The following is a 21978-nucleotide window of genomic DNA, read 5'->3' on the forward strand; positions in this document are numbered from 1 at the left end:
GGAGTTGGGGGGAGGGGTTGGGAGAGGGGGGGGGGTGGGGGCAGGGGCAGAGGCAGAGTTGGAGCCCTGTGGAGTGTCCTCTTTTTTAAATGTTTGAATGTGGTAACCCTGTATGCACCACAACTTGATCAGGCTTGTACCTAAACTCACACTCTTGTCCTGAGCATATGGCATGATGCCTGGTAAACAAGGAAGATAATGCTGGAATTTGAGCTGTGTGGAAGTCTGTGGGCTTAGTTGTTTGCTTTAATAACCACCTTCTGTTTAAGAAAGAAATATACAATGACATGGAGGCACCTTGTTCCCCATCATTTAGGGCTTAAAGAAAAGTGCTGCTGTTTTGACTTCAGCACATAACACTTGAAGTTTGTAGCAGGTAATATGTCTGTTTAATAGATTAAAATTGCCCAGTGTTAATCTTGTGTTGTACCTATTGTGACAAAGCTCTGTCCTTGTCTCCATGGGTCCTGCATTTCCTGACGGATTTCACTAGCCTCAGAGGCTCACTGTGACCCTCCCCTTAACCCTTCTCTCTCTCTAGGGAGAAGGGTCACAGTCTACTGAGCCATTTTCATCATAAGCCAGCAAGGGAGGTGACGAGAAGCTATCCTCCCTTGCACAGTCTCTGTTGTCTCCCAGTCTCAGTGATCAATCAGGGGTAAAGGGGGGCGGGCAGAGAAAGAGCCTGGGCCCACTCTCTACTCCGGGCTACAGCCCAGGGACCCTAATAATATCAGCTATGGTAGCTGACCTTTTAGGAACAGGACACGTACAATTCCATAAGCTACTTCCCCACAGCAGCCCCCACTTCCTCAAGCTCCACTTCACCCTTACCTCAGCACCTCCTTCCTTGCACCTAGTATGGTGTATATAGCTCAGTCTCTCCAACAGCACAACTTTTTACAGCTCCTGACATGCATGCCCACCTGACTAACTGGGAGGCTTTTTAACTAGTTTCATCCAGCCCTGATTGGTTTCAGGTGTCCCAATCAACCTAGCAATCTCCACTGCCTTCTGGAAAGCTCTTAATTGGCCCCAGGTGTCTTAATTGACCTGGAGCAGCTGCCATTTACTTATCCTGGTACCAGGGATTTGTTTAACCTGGGGCTAATATAGCTATCTCCCATTACTTTTCTACTAGCCATCTGGCCTTGCCCCGTCACACTATGTATTACAACCTATAGCTCTGTTGAACTGGGAGAACAAATCATGATTCTTTACAATTATTTTTTCAAATCTTTGTTGCTCTTCGTTAAAAAATATATCTACACTAAAAAATCCTTTTCTGAAAATGATTTTCAGCAGTGGATTCTGGTACGGAAAACTGTTTCAGCAAATGTAACTGAGACTTCCACCAAGAAATACTGTACAGAAACAAATCCAAGAAACACTCTGGGAGGTCACCTTCACTTGCCCCTTTTTCCTTAAAAACAAGTTCTGCACTGATAAGTGCCTATACAAATAGAATAATGGAATTCCCATATTTATTGTCTCTCTATTACTCTACACATTTGATCATTTTGCAAGAAAAAGGTGGTAGTGTATTCCCTCCTCCCCCAGCCCTGCAAACTATGTTCTTTCCATCTCATTTAGGGTGACCAGATGTCCTGATTTTATAGGGACAGTCCCGATTTTTGGGTCTTTTTCTTATATAGGCTCCTATTACCCCTCCCACTCCATCCCTATTTTTCACATTTGCTGTCTGGTCACCCTAATCTCATTAACCATCACCACAAATAAAGATTCTATAATTGCATTTTAGTTAACATTCTGTGGATGGTGCATTAGTCAGAAAAGAATTAATCTCTGCAGTTGCTAACGGAAATAAAAGGTAGCAAAATTTTTGTTTTCATTAATGTAAGCATATATGAATGAATATGCAGTGGGGGCAAATCTGGGGATTCAGAGGTATCATGATCACATAGCCACTTTTCTGGCCATAATTTCACTTTAACTATTTTTCTTTTCCAGAATTGACTGGTTTTACTGGTTTTATTTTGACTTAGTTGTCAACTTCCAATAAAATGTGTTTCCTGCCAGGAATAGTTAGTCACCTAACCAGAATTTACTTTCCTGTTTCAGATCTTCATAGATGTTTGCTGACACAATTAATACTATTATCTGTGTATCAAAACAGATGTTCACAACTTTTCACTTTGCTGAATTAACTAGCCATAGGTGCCATCCATGTAATTGAACACATAGATTTGCCCATGAGAAGTAGGAAAATTTGCTCATAATACATAAAACACCTGTAAAGCATATGTTTTACCTCAGTCACATCTTTCAAGAGAATTTTCTCAACTGAATTTGCTAAACACACAGAATTTTTTTCCACAGTCATGAGCAACTGTCAAATCCTAATCTAACAAATGATTCACTGTATGTGCTTTCTAAATCTACTTCTCAAATTTGAAAGTCAAATATGTTAATTTTTGGAATTATGCTAATTTTCAAATATATTTAAACTAAAGACCAATTAGGCTACTCATGTTTGAACCAATTTCCCCCAAAAATTTTAGCTGGCTTGAGCAAACAATTTACTTATTTTTCTTTAGGGATAATCACTAAATTTTTGCTGAAGCTAATTTCCAGCCTTAGGAAATTAGTCACTGTTAGCATTTCTTTTGTGTGATGTCACATGCGTGCATAAAGAACGAGGAGTACTTGTGGTACCTTAGAGACTAACAAATTTATTTGAGCATAAGCTTTCATGGGCTAAAACCCACTTCATCAGATGCATGCAGTGGAAAATACAGTAGGAAGATATATATACACAGAGGACATGAAAAATGGGTGTTTCCATACTAACTATAATAAGAGTAATCAGTTAAGGTGGGCTATTATCAGCAGGAGAAAAAAACTTTTGTAGTGATAATCAGGATGACCCATTTCCAACAGTTGACAAGAAGGTGTGAGTAACAGTAGGGGAAAAAAATAAGAATTAGCATGGGGAAATAGGTTTTACTTTGTGTAATGACCCATCCACTCCCAGTCTTTATTCAAGCCTAATTTAATGGTGTCCAGTTTGCAAATTAATTCCAATTCTGCAGTTTCTCATTGGAGTCTGTTTTTGAAGTTTTTTTGTTGGAGTATTGCGACTTTGAGATCTGTAATCGAGCGACCAGGGAGGTTGAAGTGTTTTCCGACTGGTTTTTGAATGTTATAATTCTTGACGGCTGATTTGTGTCCATTTATTCTTTTGCGTAGAGACTGTCCGTTTGGCCAATCTATATGGCAGAGGGGCATTGCTGGCACATGATGGCATATATATCAATATTGACTGGGAGTGGATGGATCGTTACACAAAGTAAAACCTATTTCCCCATGCTAATTTTTTCCCCTACTGTTACTCACACCTTCTTGTCAACTTGTGCTTGCTTCGGTAGCTCATATAATAAAAAATTGGACTGATACAGAGATTAGCATGGCCCTTGCACAAGGATGACATGCAAATTCGTGAAATGTTCCATATTAATTAGGATGATTTAGTTGGGGATTGGTCCTACTTTGAGCAGGGGGTTGGACTAGATGGCCTCCTGAGGTCTCTTCCAACCCTGATATTCTATGATTCTATGAACCATTGGAAATGGGCCATCCTGATTATCATTACAAAAGTTTTTTTCTCCTGCTGATAATAGTCCACCTTAACTGATTACTCTCGTTATAGTTAGTATGGCAACACCCATTTTTTCATGTCCTCTGTGTATATATATCTTCCTACTGTATCTTCCACTGCATTCTTCCGATGAAGTGGGTTTTAGCCCACGAAAGCTTATGCTCAAATAAATTTGTTAGTCTCTGAGGTGCCACAAGTATTCCTCGTTCTTTTTCCTGATACAGACTAACATGGCTACCACTCTGAAAGATGCACACATGTATTCCTCTTCTCCTACTTCAGTCTTAGAACAGAGTCATTTTCAGAAAAGGGATGAATAAAGCACTTACAGAAAGACCTTCTCTGAGGGTGTTTTGGGGCTTTTTTGGTCATTTGTTGTTGTCTGGTGCATTCCAAAGGCAAAGGGAGGTACATTTATAGTTCCCTTGTATTCATGGCATTTTAAATTGAGTTCTGGACTCCTTCATCTGTATTTCTGAGATACAGTCCAGTTTAGAAGTTATTAGCTCATGTAAAAGTTTGACTATATATTTAAACTGCAGCTATGTGTCATTTCATGCTCCCACACAATAGTTTCTCCCCTCTTGAGGACAATCCATTAACATTTAGAGGGATGTTCCCATCCCACACTGATGCACTGGCTTTTTTCAAAGCAGATTATCATTAAAACTGGGAGAAATGTTTTGGCAAATAATTTATTTGCCAAAAATAGCAGTTTTCGGTCAATTGAAATTGTTTGGGAATTTGGGTCAAAGTCAGCAAAAAGTTTCAGCTGAAAAAATGGGGGGGAAAATCCAAAAAAGTCAAAATGTTTCAACATTTTTCTAAATGAAACATTTGGACTTTTCACTTCACCAAGACATTTCATTTAGAAATTTAGCTAGATTTAACCAAAATAAAAATACCCCAAAAAGGTTAATAAAAATCAACCAAAACCAAAATGAAACATTCCATTTTGGATCAAATTAAATGATTCTTTCAAAGTGAAACAATTTTTTTTGTTTCAATGAGAAAAAATAAAAGAGTATTCATTTGGGTTGATCTGAAATTATTTGTTTTTCCGGTTTGGTCACTAAACTGAAAAATCAGTTATTCACTCTGCTCTGATTATCATTCACCCCCTTTGTATCTCTGAGTTCCATGTTTAATTGCTTATTTTAATCAGGGTATGGCATACTCACAGGTCCTTTGAAGCCCTTATTATCTAACTCTAATATGATTTATTTTTGATGGTAACTCCGATTGTCACACCAAGATACATCTTCCTCCCATGACAGGAGAGGAGACACTACCGAGATTAAGCCACTCCTGCACAGCTCTGATCTGTGTGTGCCTCAGCTTTTCAGGAGCCAGCTGTTCAACTGAGAAGCAGCTGACAGCTGGTGCAATGTTCCTCTAAGGATTTACTTTCCACACTACTACCCAGAGCAATTGGGCCTGCCTGTAGGCCAGAGAGCTTCATCTGAAGAAAGCAGAAGAATCTGTTTTTGCTGCACACACAGCTTCTGTTGCCTCCTAGCAGGTGGCACAAGGGTCTATCTCATCTCCTCTCTGCTGAGCAACACGCTTGAAGTAGAAAGGTGATATTACCATTGTAAATGGCATTAGTGAGACCATTACTAACACAGTGTATCCAGATCTGGTATCCACACTTTGAAAAGGATGTTGACAAACTGGAAAGGGTTCCAAAAAGATCTACAAGAATGATTCAAGGTCTGGAAAACCTGCCATAGAATGAGAGACTAAGGAATTTCAATCTATTTCATTTATCCTGTGCTTACGCAGAAGGTCAAACTCAATGCCCCTTCTAGTTCTAAAATGTATGAATGATTGGAACATAGACTTTTCCATCTCTAGGCTGCAAGCAGTGGAGTAGAGCAGGATCAGAGTGAAAACTACAGAAAGCATGACTGCAAGCCACCAGTGGCCTGTGATTTGTATATTGAGTAATAAGGCTCTAGGGACATAAGACTCTTACAAAACAATATTTTTGCTACAGTCATAAAAGTCACTTCTATCAGCATAGGCTATGGAAATAATTACCTAATGATTCTATACCTAAAATGTATATGTTAATTATGAAATTAAACTATGCCTGATCGATAAAGATCCCTGCATCTAGTATCTTGTGAAAGTTAAATAATGTGCAATAGTTTCAAAGGACATTTTATTTGCAAGACTTTGATTTAGAAAGATACTATACTGATTTAGTTAAGTCAAACAATTTAAAAATTTAAGGTAAGAAACTGAATGCATTTGTTCTTAATTATAAATTGCATTTCTGTCTCCTGCTCATAGTGCCATCTTGCTCCTAAATAACTTTACTGACTTTTACAAATGTTGATTACCCAGCAGCTCCCAGTGATGTCAAGAGGAGCTGCATATTATTTAGCACTTTTGAAAATCAGGCCATTTATTTAGCAGCCTAAGGACTTGTCTACATAAGAAAGATACCCTGGAATAAGGTAAGGTAGGGTCTGAATGCAAAGTGCAATAGCCATTCTGGAATAACTCCCTGTGAGGACACTCTTATTCCAGAATAAGAGTGCCTTTTTCTGGTTTATTTTAAGAAACTTCCAAAATGAATTAAACTAAATCAGAAAAAGGCAGAATACCAATGTCCACATGGCAGCTTTTCTAGATTAGCTATTGTGGAATAGTTCATTCTGCAATAGCTTTTCTGTTCAATTTCCCCATGTACACAAACCCTAAATCATGTAACAAGTATTTAACATCAGATTGAAGTGACTAAACTAGATGTTTGGACCTGTATCAGTCACTATCCTGCATGTTTTGCTACATTCCATAGGTCCTTTCTGTCTCTTGCTTACTCCCTGCTTTCTACTATTGGTAAAGCAGTAAAATGCAACGTCTAAGGCCTTGGCTACACTTACCCGCTAGTTCGACAGCTGGAAATCGAACTTCTGGGTTCGACTTATCGCGTCTAGTCTGGACGCGATAAGTCGAACCCGGAAGTGCTCGCCGTCGACTGCGGTACTCCAGCTCGCCGAGAGGAGTACCGCGGAGTCGACGGGGGAGCCTGCCTGCCGCGTGTGGACCAAGGTAAGTTCGAACTAATTCGAACTAAGGTACTTCGAACTTCAGCTACGTTATTCACGTAGCTGAAGTTGCGTACCTTAGTTCGAATTAGGGGGGTAGTGTAGACCTGGCCTAAGTGGTGGAGAAGGAATGTATGATAGTGGTTGTTAAAGCACAGGACTGGGAGTCGGGTATTTTGAATATTATCCCTGGATGTGCTATTGACTTGCTGTGTGATTTTGGGTAAGAACTTATTCTCTCTGGGTCAGACTTGGCCCTCCCTCCCCTTCCTCTGGACTATGCAATTGATTCTCGTTTAAAATTCTCTGGATGGGGAAGAGAAAAAGAGAGAGATTGGGCCCTCTGCTTTCTGTAAATAAAGATACCCACACTTCCCCAGACTCACAGGACTCTTGTGAGATTGAAATCATTAGTGTTTCTAAAGAATTGTATGATTCTATGAGGAAGGCCCTATAGGAGTGCAGAGTATTAATATTATTGTCGATATTTGTGTGTATTTAATACATTTTCCACTGATAACATTGAAAGGACATGTGAGTAAATATATCTGAAACTGATAAAGTTTGAAAAATATACAAATTACTTCCATGTTGTGTCACTTGAGTTTTAATCTGTCAAAGTTTAATCTTCATATAGAGTTGAAATTGTAAAGAAAAATATCTATTGAGTATTAGCTCTTTATTAGGCAAACACTAAATGTCTGCTAGGGCAGGTACAGTAAACAGTGGAAAGGACGTTAATTAACATCCCAAAAGGAGCCTTTTACAACATTTCCCTGAGGGAGAAGGATGCAACATGTTTACAAAGAGGCTTACTGTGTATACACTCCTTTACAGGAATTTTGTAGATAAGTGAAAGTGTAGAGGAAACTGGAACCTGCCCTGTGTAACCAACACAGGAATTATAATGGAGAATGATTTGGGAGAAAACAGAAAAGAGTCAGACCAATATCCCCTGGCTAAAAACACTGGAGTGATACCATTTTGTGAGGGAAATGGTATGGTAAATAAAGCTATGATACTAAAAAGGTGCTGCAGGGCAATGATGAATTAGGCTCACAGTGTTTGGTGCTTTAGCCAACCTGGTAAAAATGCAGGGGACTACCGCAAGCAGTGAGTCTATTAATTAACAACAATCCACATGGTTTCATGAAAAATAGGTCTTCTCAAATGAACCTGATATCACAAGTCTGGCTAATTGTGCTAATATAATATACTTGGACTTTTGTAAAACATTCTATATAGTACCACATAGCATTCTGACTGAAAAACTGGCACTATTCAAGATCAATGGCACCCTTTAAATTGATTAAAAGTGGCTAATTGATATATTAGAAATGTTAATGGTGACTACAATGAGTGGGGGTGTTTCTAATGATTCTTGGTCCAATACTATTCAATATTTTTATCAATAATCTTCAAGAAAATACAAAATTGTTGCTGATAAAATTGGCAGATGATGCAAAGGTTGATGAAGTGGTAAATAAAGACATGGATTACTTGTCAACTGAGCACAATCAACAACATGATTTAATACAGCCAAATGCAAGGTAGGGTGACCATACATCCCGTTTTGACCAAGACAGTCCCTTTTTTAAATCGTGTCCTGGCCATCCCGACTTTTTGGTGGCAAGAGCAAATGGGACAAATGCCCACTTTTGTCAAAAAAAGTGGTGTGTGGAGCAACGTGGATGGGGGCGAGCGGCAATGCCAGCCCTGCGCAGGGGGAAGGCAGGGCTCAAGTGGAAGGCAGGAAGGGCTCAGGTGAGCAGCGACATCAGCCCTGCATGGGGAATGGGGGGCAGGACTCCAGCAAGTGGCTTGGGCCAGCCCTGCACTGGGGCGGGGGGGTTCTTGGGGTAGCCCCACCCGGTGTCCCAAAGAATGTAGGCCAAATTTACATGATGGAGGGACTGTCTTCTGGAAAGCAGAGATTCTGAAAAGGAGTTGGGATATCATGGTAGATAATTAAGTGAACATGAGCTTCCAGTGTGATGCTGTGACTAAAAGATGTAACATGATACTTGGATGGAATGGGGTAACTACATCCCAGCTAGATGGGAGGGAGTTCTAGGGAGATCTCAATATGGAAAAGTTGACAGACACTGATCTACCACATAAAGTCCCTATAAGATCCAGTGGCTGGAAGCTAAAGCCAGCAAAGTTCAAAATGGAAATAAGATACAAATTCTTAACAGTGGTGATAATTAATCACTGGAAAAACTTACCAACGGGTGTGGTGAATTCTCCATAATTTGGAATCTTGAAATCAAGATTAGATATCTTTCTAAAAGATATGGTCTAGTTCAGCAGTTCTCAAACTGGGATCCGAGGTCTCCTGGGGATCTGTGAGGGTACTCAGGGGGTCCGTGAGTCATGTCTGGGGCCGCAGGCTCCACTGGTCAACTCCTCCCCCTCCCTCCCAGTGCTTCCTGCATGCCGTGGAACAGCTGATCAGTGGCGTGCAGGAGGCGCTGGGAGGGAGGGGTAGGAGCGGGGATGGGGTATGCTTGGCGGAGCGGGCAGAAAGAGGCAGGGAAGAGGAGGGGCAAGGGAGAAGCAGGGGTGGAAAGAAGTGGGGTGGGGCCTTGAGGGAAGAGGTGGAAGTGGAGGCGGGACACCCCCAGGGAAAATTAGAAGCCAGCTTGGGGAACCACAAAAAATTTTAAATAAAAATGGGGGTCCTCGGGTTGCTAAAGTTTAAGTACCGCTAGTTCATATAGGGCTAGGTGCAGGAATCTCTGGGTAAAATGTATGCCCTGTGTTGTGCAGGAGATCTGGTTAGATAATCATAATAATCCCTTCTGACCTTAAAATCTATGAATTAGTTAGGAATGGTACAAGGTCTTTGCAGAAGCATCTAAATTTTCTAGTACCAGCCCTTAGCCTTCAATGCTCAGCTTTAAAAAAAATATTACCCCATAATCTGGGACTTTATCTGCCCTGGAGGCCCCGACAACAATTTTAACAGTCTATGTGATCTAGCTCTGACATCATAAGATTTTTGTTAAAATTACATTTGGCTGGGAGAGGGGACATTACCTTCACATTTTGTTAGATTTCATTTCTAGCATTTGGTAATAGTTCTTTACCAAATGCTATTAATTAAACCTGCCAGATGGGAAAGATTAAAAACAGCCCAAAACTAATATCTTAAAGTCAAAATGACAGATATTCACATGCCTCAAGTCCCTCCCTATCAACCCCAGATTTGGGATTGTGGATTAGCGCTTATTACTACATGGAGTGCCATGTCTCTCACAGGGCCCAATTCTGCATTCCACCTTGGTCCCTTTGCATTACTCCAGTGATGCAAAGGGGCTGCAAACCCAGCAGAACTTACCAACTGGAAATTCCCTATGCATAGACGGAATCTCTGCATGGCAAAGACGCTCTGTAACATCCCCCTTGCAGACAACATGGGGGGGAATGGCAAGGAGCACATAAATATGACTGAAGCTATATTCCAGCCATCCCATATTGCCAGAAGAGCCCTTTGGGACACAGGAAGCTGGGCATAAATAAGAGCAACCCTGAGGCTGCTCTAACTTAGTCCAGGAGCCAATCTAGTGCTCTGCCAGACCCAGAACTGAGGAACCGCAAAGGTGATGCAAACATCAACCTTACCTCAAGTTATGTGCAGTTTTGCTGGGTCCAAGAATCAGGCCCACAGCATATCTGGCTTCTTAGATTTTTTGAGAATCTTTTACTATTTTGTAGGATTACTAGTACATGAAAGGTATTCACTGCACATAGCAGTAAGTTCCAAAAACTCAAAACATTCAGATTTTGCCCTCTCATTCTGGTGTTCTGACACTGCAGGGTTAGGGTAAGCTTGACACACAGCTCCAAGAATATGGTCTTCCACATTCTGAAGTTCGGGAGCCACTGCTGGTCATTCCAGATCTCCACAAAGATCCAGTCCCCTAATGAAGTGTTTATTGGGTGGCACCAAACATACCACTCTGCTGAGTGCAGCTGCTCCATGAATAAATCCAACAGGAATGGCCGAGTGGCATCAAAGGATGGGTTTTCTTCTGGCGACTCCCTCCACCTGCAGATTCCTCTAGTCAGCACTTCAGAAGCAGTGCTGCATCTTCTCCATAGTAATGAAGAGGAGTTCTGCAGTTCACAGTTGCATGGGCACCAACTGAATTCCAACAAATGATGGATGCTCTCAGAATTCCCTCAAATGCCAATAGGAATTCCATAATATGCCCTAAAAATTGCCCACTATGCAGTGATCCTGGAAGTAATACAAGGGCCTCTGGAATACCTTCCCAAACTCTCCATCATGCTGAAATCATTGGTGGTGCAGTGTGGTTACAAGTCTTGAAATGTGATGCTGCTTGTGTCTATTCAGCTAAATCAATTTAAGTTGTATCAGTGCAACTTCTGCATGCAGACAAGCCCTAGGAGATTTAATAAAATATTTCCATTGCAGCTCCCCACCCTCCACCCCACTTCACCCTTTTTATAGCAAATATTCTGTTATCCCCAGGATTTCATCCCATTTTTTTTGTTCACACAAGCAGGAATTCTGCTTTTGTTTATATCAAGCCCAGAAATAGCAATTCCTCCCCCCTTTCATCATTTGAAGCTCCTTTCTTGATGTATTCGTAAGATAGAATAACTTTACACTACAGAAGAAGTCAATTAACTGTTTGAAGCAGAGTTCTCTGCACAAGCCTGTGATATCACCTTATACAGAGTGATGAGCTATGAGGCTCATATGAAATCTAATAGGCATGTGCCAGAAAATGTTATGTTGGCTGTGTGCAAGTTGGCAGGGAAACTTAGGGATGCACCTTTTGCAAGTCAGGGATTTATACCCGGGTAAGGAGCACTGCCCATCTCTCTCCTTTCCTCTCCCTCACCTGAACACCAGTGGAAAAGCAAGCAGAAAATTAGAGCAGCCAATTAACTAATAAGTGTTCTTATGTTTGGAAAATCCTGAGGGAGAAAGACAGAGAGAGATACCACAGAGGTAGTGGTAGCTAGGAGAAGACTTAGCATTATGTCTCTATTGGAGTGACATCAAAAGATAGCTGAAGAGGCCACAGACTACTTTTCAAAATCATTGTATAATAATTATTAGTGCTAAGCGCCAAAAATATGCTCTAGTTATTGCCAAAATAACACTGCTATTCACAATTATTCATGCATATTGCAACTTAAGTGTAACTGTAGTTTAATATATAGAACTCTGCAGTAAGTACCTATATCAGAAAGTATAAACGGCTATTTAACAATTATTATGTAATGGTGGTGCTCTCCTAGGTGGGATGTGTACCCAATAATGCCCCATCTTTATTTCTGAGTGTAATCTATGCTAGTATCAAATGCCACTGAGGACATAGAAAAAATGCTTGTTAGTTGCACCTTCAGCTCACATCTCCTTTCTTATCCTTAGGCTTCTCCCTTGTATGATCCTGACCACAGCCCTTTATGAAACAAATGGAGAGAACACTTTTGTCTGTCCCCTTTTGATTGAGACTCCTGAATGGAGATAAGGATCCAGACACCTTTTCTTTTTTAACTACCTTGCTTTTGAGGTTAAAAGGATTTACTCTGTTTGGACTGGCCTGTGAGAAGTTACCAAAACCAATCTATGACTGATATAGGCTTCTTAAAATTAAACAATTTATTGAAAATAGAGAGAAAATTTTAATAAAACAAAAAGATATGTGCAGAAAATATCTAGATTTTAATTGTTGATAAAATAGATTAGATAAAGTACTCTCTGCTTAGTTACAGAATAAGAGAGGGAAAATGCATTATGTTCTTAGAAATTCAGCTTTTCTCTTAGACCTTCTTGGACCAACAGCATGAGACATTGTCCTTTCTGGTTGCAGTGATCTGCCTGCTGTGCCAAGACCTGTTTTCCAAATCTTTGGTTGGTGATTCAGTTTGTGTTAAAGAACATTATCATAACAGGGTGAGTTACGTCAGAATTTCCACAAAGTACTCATAGATTAAGTGTAGTATCTGGGGAAAAATGAAATTATCTCAGAGCTCTGTACAATGTTATTGTCCCCTCTTTCTGATAATAATCCCCCCTACTTCTGAAACAATCCCCCACCTTCTTGACTCCAAATCCTGTTTTAAGTAATTTTGATCTTCAAAAGACAAGATGATTGAATTCTGACTTGCACATCCATTATTCTTGGCTAGAGGTGTTGAGGCTTCATAAACTCAAAGGCACAAAGGGCAGGTAGGCACTCAACTCCCATTGAAAAATCAGTGGAAGTTGGGTGCTTGACTCCAATCTCTGACTTTGAAAAATCTCTCCCTATAATCCCTTTTACCAACTTGCACTTGCTATGAAACTAATATTAGTGACATATGCCACATTCTCTGTCACACTGCTCAGTTCCTTTATGTTAAGGTTGTTTATTTCCCTACAAAATTAAGTTCTACTCTAGAAGCTGAATGAATGTATAACCAAAGGGAGAAAAAAAGAATAAATACACCTTCGTTACTGGTCCAGAACTGAGACATGTCAAGTTTCCTCAACTCCTAAAACCAGATCCAAAGCCCTTTAAAGTCAGTAGATCAGGCTCCTAGAAAGCAGAAGATACTCAGCAGCTCACTTTATTTGGCCCTACATTTCTAAAACAACATAAACAACAAAATCTAGCATGGCCAAGAAAAGTCGTATACAAAGCCTATTGAAAACTCAATGGGAGTTTGGTTACTCACTTAATCCTCAATCCTACAAACACTTACACTTGTACTTAACATTATTCACATGAGCAGTTGTAGTGGTACCCATGTGCATAAAGTTAAAAACATGCATAAGTGTTTGCAGGATTGGATCATTAAATTGGAGCAGGAGCAGGCTTTTGATTTCCCTTGAAACAACCTTTGCATTTTCATTAATTTGCTTGATCACATTTTGCTGAGAAAATATAGTACACAACCCAATCTGGCATGTGCCCCAGTTCAGCAAAGGACTTAAGCATGTGCTTACTTTTAACATATTTAAGTGCTTTGCTTAAGAGGAGTGGGGTTAATCATATGCTTAAAGTTAAATATGTACTCACTGCTTTCCTGAATTGTGGCCTAATTGAGAAAGTGCCTGGCAATGACTTGAATATAAATCATTGCATTTACAGTAAATGTATTCTTATATATTACAGAAATCACAAGCAGTAAATTAACAATACTCATTTAACTTGCCAGAAAAAATCTGAATATATAAATGCTTTAAACTGTATGTCAATCCAACCTGAATTAATTTAATTATTTTCATGGGCTTTTCATTACAACTTTGTAAAAAAATACAATATATTTCAATACTTAAACAAAGTTGTCTCAAGGGGGATTTTGTAAAAAAACAAACAATAAAAAATGTTTAAGATTCCAAAGCATTACCATATGTAGACTTAAGTATTATAAATGCACTTATAGTATGTCTCAATATATTCAAAAATCAGATTCTTTCACTTACTATCAAGCCCTGCATTCAATGTTCTGTTTCCCCTTTAGGAGATTATGATGGCTCTGTATCTGTGATGTATGCAACTGTTATGTCCTAAGAGATGCACACTCCCTGGTCAGTGATTATGTCATGAATAGAATGTAGGTCTCCTGCTCTAACAAACAGACCACATATTTTTGTCAATCTCAGCAGCTGGGCAAGGACTGAGTGGGCCTGGTAATTTAACAACACTATCACTCACGTTTTGTCCACATTAGAATTAAAACAGCAGCTGAGTAGTATCAAGAATCCTGCACTGGCATAACTAAAATTTAGAGGATAAACCAACAACTTTTTCTCAGGTGCTGTCATTCTGGTACCTTTCATGAGTGCTAAGTTATTTAATTGTGACTGTTAAGCACACAATACTGATCAAAATATGCTATGCATTTTCTAAACACAGAAAAGACCATTTATATTTTAATAAAATTAAAATAATGTTAACCTGTTCACATGGTACATACATGTGTCAATTTATTACAGTCCCAATTAATTCTATAGATAACCTCATTCTATCTTCACTAATTGAAGGACCTAAAAAAGTGTATCAATTAAAACAAGAACAGCCATTCTAAAAATCAAATCTGCACTTTTTTTACACTGTACCTATTAGAGGATTGTATATGAACTCTCCTATACATTAAGATGAATTAACATCCTATGATCATTGAGGGCTAGATGATATTCAGTGTTTCCCCAGGTCATTGCTATTAACAATCAACGGGAATTCAAAGCTACATACCAGGTTTATGACAGGATCCTATTTCTTAATTTCTCTGGAGCATTAAATAGTAAAAGTGGAGTTTTTTAACAAGACTGTTATTCAACCACTGAGAAATAGAACCTGTTTTATAAATACTTTTAGTGTTAGCTTTCTAGTTCAGAAACCAAATTCTGTGTTAATAAATAACATACACATACTAGACAAATGTTTTGAGGTTTATATAAAAGTGTAGCAGCTTATTGAATATTATTGGATCCTTATATGTAAAGGGGAAATCTTGTCCAAGTTTGCCTATTTTCTTTTCTTTACACATTTTTTATAATAAGACCATCTTTAGGAGTCATCAGTTTATATAGGATAATGTAGAGAAGAATGAATTAGTAAAATTGTGAGTATTTCTGACAAATATTGTGCTTATATAAAATCAGGTATTGCCATTCAGAAAAAAAAAACATGATCCTTTTCATTATCATTTCACAGTTCACTGGCATTCATTTTCTAAGGACAACTAATGACTATCTTAGGCTCATCATATCTGTATTCTATTTCGACATATCATTTGCATTAATACAAAAAATGCTGCCTTAGAATATTTGCTTAGCATTTCTGTCTTCAATTATATGCATTTCCCCTTAAAGAGATCTGAAAAATTACAATGCTAAAGATAATATAGTTTTATGTAAATAAAAAGCAGGAGCTACAGAATAAGAGATTCCCTACATAATTTCTGGATTAGACATATTACAATGAAAGCAGCCTATCCTTGATGATTTCAGTTTATTTCTCAGATTCTGGGGACAGAGTGGGAGAAAACAGGGGTTTTTCTTAAAACAAATTAGGACAGGGAAGATGTTCAATAGTCAATTGCTTTACCAGGTTTGTCTTGGAAATGGATATCAGACACCAGTATTACACAAGAAATGACTGCCATCTTCAGGAAAGATTCAATATTGAATCAGCATTTATTCGATGCAAACACACGTTTATTAAAGTTGTGACGAAAATCAAGTGTAATTCAGCAAAAAATAATTTTCCAAACCCCACATCCCTCTATAAATTAAAGAGAACGAGAAATTCCTGTACCAAATCTGACACCGTTTCCTGCCCAATGCCCTACTCCAGCCTCAAAGAAACAAATCTGAAACATAGGGCTTTTAGGAATTATGTGTGGCATATACACAACACAGAGAAACTGCAAATTTAACTCTTTGCGAACATCCGCTGCTTTGAATTCACAACACTGTATTCATGCTGTCACCCCTGAAATGCCTCTGCATTCCTTAACGGTTGTGTGTGTGTGTGTGCGCGCACCACACGCAATTGATACGACTACATAACCTATTAATCGTAACAAATGCGATAGTGAGGACAAGGAGATGTAGATCTCTACATCAAACAGGGTAATGCTTACGCTGAATAAATCTGCGAGAACTAGAAGACGAAGACGTATTCACATCCTTACTTTGCAATCACCCTCCAAATACACCTCTGGAAGGACGTCCCTGTCTGCTCAGGCCGTGCAAGCTAAAGCTGAAATGTGACAAAACCCACAAGCTCCTTTTCCCACCTCCTCACAGTGCTTCCTTCAGCTACATCAATTTCCACTCAAATCCAAATGCTACATTTTATAAATCCGGATCTCAGGGCCAGCTCATTGGGGGGGGGGGGGGGGGGGGAAGGGGGGAAAAGGCCGTTGACGTGCATCTGTTGCTTAATAAATCGAAACCACACTGGGAAAGAGAGACCGCCTGAGGTTCTTAACGTAGAAATCACCAATTAAACCCATCCTTCCACAGGCTTATGTCACGAAGAAGGGCAACAAACCCAAGCTATCACACAACCTAGCAACCCAGACACCTGCCCGGCCCAGCCCCCACCTTGTCACCGTGCCCCCGTCTTCCCCAACAAGCCAGCAGAGGTGGTATCGGCCGCATTCTGCTCTCAGCGACACCGCTATAAAATGCGGAGCAAGCCCATTGATGCCCGCAGACCTAGTCCGGCCGTGCCCTGGTGTCACTGAGAGCACAATATGGCCCGTCCGCCCCGCTGCCTGCCTCTCCACCACCGCACCCTGGGTATCTCGCCGGAGCCTCGCTCCATGGCAAAACACCATTCGCAGCCCTAAACATCTGTCGGCTGTTTGCACTTCATGTTGACACACAAGGCTGATGCCCGGAGCACAGCTCGCGGGTCAGGCCAAGTGCGGAGAGCAATCAGCTGCGCATCAACCTGTCCGCATGCCCCAAGGTCCGGGGCTCTGGGAGCTGTGGGGGAGGGGGAATGTCCTTCCCTCCCCGAGCACCTGCCGCATCCCCCGGACTGCACACCCCAGGCAGGCGTGGGGAGGGGGTAGCAGGCTGGCACTGAGAGGCTGCCGGAGAACCGCATCCCTACCTCGGTGTCATAGAGCCGGAGGTCCAGCGAGTAGGGGTTGAGCAGGGACTCGTTGCGGATCTGATCCATGGCCAGCTGCACGGCGGGCAGCACGCCCCGGCCGATCTTGCTCTTCTGGTCCTCCTCCGACTGGCTGAGCGGCATCAAGCCCATGATGGAGATCGGCGTGGTGGCGTTGGGGAGCAGCCCGGCCGCCCCCCGGGAGTGCCCCCGCGCCCAGCCCAAGCACAGGAGCAGCAGCAGCATGGCAGGGCAGGCGGCGGCCGCGGCCGCGCGGGGTCTCTTCGGGGAGGGCGGCATGCTGCGGGCGGCGGCGAGGGCGCGGGCTCCCTCACGCCGGGCGCATCGCTGGGTGGCCACTTCCCCCGGCCAGGCAAAGGGCGGCGGGGATGGGCGCGGGCAACGCCGGGCTCTGCTGCCCGCTCGGCACCGGCACCCCCGGCAATAATCCTCCTGGCAATGGCGCTTCCTCCTCCCCAGGTCCGCCCGCCGCAGCCGGCCGCGGCAAGGCGCGGAGAGAGCCCCCAGCCCGCAGCGGCCAGAGGGGACCTGCCTCCCCTTGCTCTCAGCACCGCAGCCGGCCCGCGCAGCCCCGCTCCGGCGTGCGGAAGGCGGCAGCCACCATAGCGGAGTTGAGGCACCGCGAAAGGGAAGGCTGAGGAGAGAAGCCCCCTCCGGAGGCCGGGCGGCGGAGGAGGGACGCGCTGCCGCGGCGGTGCCTCCGAGGTCTGGGGGAGATGCTAGTGCCGCATTCCCCTGAAGCCGGCAGCCGCTAGCGCTCGCCCCCCCACCGCACGCGCCCCGCAGCTCGCCGGACGGGAGAGGCGGGAAGGGACACGCTCCCCCTTTCCTCCTGTAATCCCAGCCAGGCGGCCCCGCCGCTTCATCCACGCTGCCGCCGCCGCTGCTTGGGATTGTTGTCACCGGGCTTCTTCCCGCCGCACGAAATCGCTGCTGAGGAGGAGACAGCGGAGTCAGGAGATGCGGGTTTGGGCACCTCCACCAGCCTATAGGAGGGAGGGAGAGAGGGACAATACTTGGGGGGCGGGGGGCTCGCTCCTGGCAGCTGTAGTCAGTGCCTGGGAATCCGAGATGTTTTCAGGTAGAAGGTTGCGCTGCGAACATAGAGGGACATCTGGAAACGCGGAGGTGTTTGGTGTGTAGAGGCTTTGCCATGGAAGGGCTCCATTTTCAGTCCTACTTTTGGATTAGAAGGCGATCTGTGGAAGCACAAACAGGTCATTACATGCCATGACTGGTATGTTGTCTGCCTGGGTGATTAATACAGCTTCGCATATATTAGCCCCCTCCACGGAAAATTTTATGTAATCAGCTGGCAAGAACTGCCCTTCCCATCGCCCCATTCTACGATATAAACACTCTCCACACCCTTGCAGTCACTATACAAGCCCATCCTACCCGCATACTCCATCCCATACACCCTTCCCCACACATACCGCACACACACTAGCCCACAAATCCATAGACACACTAAGCACACTCAAACACGCCGCACCTCGCATAGTTCCCTCCATCCCACACACATATGCAATCAGTCCTCTGCCTAACACCTGGAGTGTCCACACAGGCAATACTCTGGGCGATATGTATTCTGCTTTTGTAGAATTTGGCATTTTTCAAGATGCCATGGAATTCACCATTTTTCTGCAGTCTGGTGCCCTACAAATTCCTTTTGGTCTCCCTGCTTGCAGCTGCAACTAAATAAATGAATGTTGCAGCAGAATTTAGCGTTGGCTGTGTGGAGTTTAGAGGTTGTTGCCATAGAATTTGGTCCCATTGTGCCTCACAGAATATGGACCCTATACACATTGTAGGCATTCATTCATACCATGCAAACACTCCCCAGCCCACACTCACCTCCACCTATCTCCCACCTGCAGACATATTGCACACTTGATCACATCTGTACACATTATCCCATACCACTCTCACACAGGTATATTTTCCCCTGTGGAACAGAGATACACTGTACACAGTCTCCTCCCCGACTATATATTGCAAAGTCCCTCAACAGGGAGGCTTTAACTCAAAACACAGAGAGAGTCCAGGCAGCAATGTAGGGTCAGTCTTTGTTGTTTTAGCACTAGAGGTTAACTACCGAGAATGTGATCAAAGAACACAGAACTATGCACAATTAAATGCTTCAGACTCCTCCCTTTTTATAAATACTAATTCTTTTCCTAAAATCACCAAGGATCTCATTACAGGTTCCACACCTTTTTTCTTAAGCAAAACGTTAGCACTGGCCAATAAATCCTACTTATATTACATATGTACTGGTGCTAACCGTGTGATAAATTAGAATAACGGGAAATTGCATTGATAGATTAATAATTTTAAAGCCAGAAGGGACTCTTATAATCATCTAGCCTGATCTCCTGCATAACATAGGCCATCAGGGCTGGCCTTACCATGAGGCAAACTGAGGCGGCGCCCTCAGGTGCCAGACTGGGCGGCGGGGGGAGGTACCATTAGTACCCAGAGTGTAGAAAATTGTGTCTGCTGCTGGTGCATATGTATTCTCTCTGCTCTAGACGCACAGAGATGGTGGAGTGCTGTGCTGGAGGAAGAAGGGCACAAGAGACATAACAGGCAGGCAGGAGAAAAGGTGAGAGGGAATAACAGAAAACAGCAGGAGCTGCAGGGAGAGAGAGAAGGAGAAGCCTCTTATGTACCTCTCTAGCACCCCCAGGAGCCTGGACTGATTAACACCAGCTTCTCAGGGAGCTTCCCTGTTTTCTGCTGCTTCCCTGAACTCACTTGAGGAGAACAGGCAGTCAACTGAAGTAGTAGGAGTCAGTTAGGCCCTTAAGATGCTGGTATCTTCCCTCACTCAGGCCCTGCTACCAGCCTGCTTATTTGTCCCCTTCAATTGAGTGTTGAGAGCTACTCTAGCTGGCACAGAACAGCAGTCATGAGTGAAAGAAGAAAATGCCCCTCTGGGGCAGCATTCAGAAAAAGAAAGAAAGAAAGCAAAGAAAGATTTTCTATCTAAGCAGGAAGGAGCACTCCTGAGATACGTAGACACAAATGTTCACAGTGAGCCTTCCAGTCCCAGTGAGGATGTGAGTGGTGAGGAGATGCCTGATCTTCCAGTTAATCAGATTGCAGGTGACCTGGCAGCTACTGCAGCATCCATATCTTCATCTCAAATGGATGTAACTATGCACATTCCTGAAGAAAAGTGTAGATCAGAGAAGAGTATGGTGAAGGTGCAAGAAACAGCTGCTGCTGAGTTTAGTTCCTTAAGTCTAGATGATCCAGGACTGTGGACCCACTTGAGCAGTAGCCTGAGGGACTTCTTTGTACTGCATGGGCCACAACAAGTGAAAAACTTCATGTTCCCCAAAGACAACGAAAATAGAAGTTTCCATCCAATACATTACTGGCGTGAAATCCCCAATGGTGACAAAGTGGATAGGCCATGGCTTATGTACCCCCAAACCCAAAATGTTGCATACTGTTTTTGTTGCAAACTCTTCCAGTCTAATGTTCCAGCCACATCGGGTTCTACAGGAACAAAGGACTGGAAAAATCTGGCTAGAAATCTGGCAAGCCATGAGAAGGCAGCAAATCACCAGAGAGCATTCCATAGGTGGAAAGAGCTTGAGATGAGACTAAGATTAAGGGCCACCATAGATGATCAGCATCAAGAGAAGATTGCATCAGAATCTCTTTACTGGCAAAATGTTCTGAAAAGGCTCATTGCCATTGTGAGAATGCTTGCTACCCAAAACCTAGCACTGTGTGGCACTTCAGATCAGCTGTATGTGCCAAACAATGGAAACTTCCTTAAAATTGTGGAGCTGATGGCTGAGTTTGATGATGTATTCCAGGAGCATCTAAGAAGAGTCACCACCCAAGAAATGTACACACACCATTACCTTGGAAAAACAATTCAAAATGAGATCATACAGTTACTGGCAACAAAAGTCAAACAGAAGATTGTGACAGAGCTGAAGTCAGCAAGATATTACTCTGTTATTCTGGACTGCACACCTGACGTCAGCCATATGGAACAGATGACTTTAATGGTTTGTTTTGTAACAACAACAGAACCTAGTGAAAATGTCCCTGTGATGGTGACTGTCAGAGAGCATTTTCTAGAATTTATTGACATTGGTGATACTACAGGAGCTGGTATGACAAATGTGCTTCTTAAAAAGTTGGAAGATACGGGAATTGCGATAGCTGACATGAGAGGTCAGGGCTACGATAATGGTGCCAACATGAGAGGAAAGAACAGAGGAGTGCAGACACGGATCCGAGAGTTGAACCCTCGAGCTTTTTTTGTCCCATGCAGTTCTCATTCATTGAACTTGGTGATCAGTGATGCAGCATCAGCTTCCAGTGAGTCTGCTGAATTTTCTAATGTAATTCAAAGCATTTATGTATTTTTCTCTGCATCAACTCACGGATGGCAAATTTTGAAGCAACATCTGGAAACATCCTCTCTGACACTGAAACCACTGAGTGCCACACGATGGGAAAGTCGAGTGGAGGCGATAAAGCCTACCAAACACGAAATTGGGAAGATAGATGATGCCATGCTATGACAGGAACTGTTTGTGGGAGAACAGTGGCAGAGGGAAATGGAATCACCAGAAACATACATAACTTCAAATTTCTGTGTGGCTTAGTGTTGTGGCATGACATACTGTTTGAAATAAATGCTGTA

At 42.5% G+C, this 21978-nt stretch overlaps 1 protein-coding gene and 1 non-coding gene across 2 annotated transcripts in view; one reads left to right on the forward strand and one right to left on the reverse strand.

Annotated features, from left to right (window-relative positions):
* GABBR2 (gamma-aminobutyric acid type B receptor subunit 2) overlaps positions 1-17525 on the reverse strand; it is an 835193-nt gene extending 817668 nt beyond the window's left edge. Inside the window, exon 1 of the mRNA XM_034761463.1 lies at positions 17280-17525. Coding sequence (XP_034617354.1) covers positions 17280-17525 — 246 coding nt within the window. The remainder of the gene's footprint in view (positions 1-17279) is intronic.
* On the forward strand, positions 3374-3479 carry LOC117874019. Its single transcript, XR_004644870.1, has one exon. It is a non-coding gene; the product is annotated as a U6 spliceosomal RNA (small nuclear RNA).
* Positions 17526-21978: the final 4453 nt, after the last annotated feature.

Source organism: Trachemys scripta, chromosome 2 (genome assembly GCF_013100865.1).
Source record: "Trachemys scripta elegans isolate TJP31775 chromosome 2, CAS_Tse_1.0, whole genome shotgun sequence".
Lineage (NCBI taxonomy): Eukaryota > Metazoa > Chordata > Testudines > Emydidae > Trachemys > Trachemys scripta.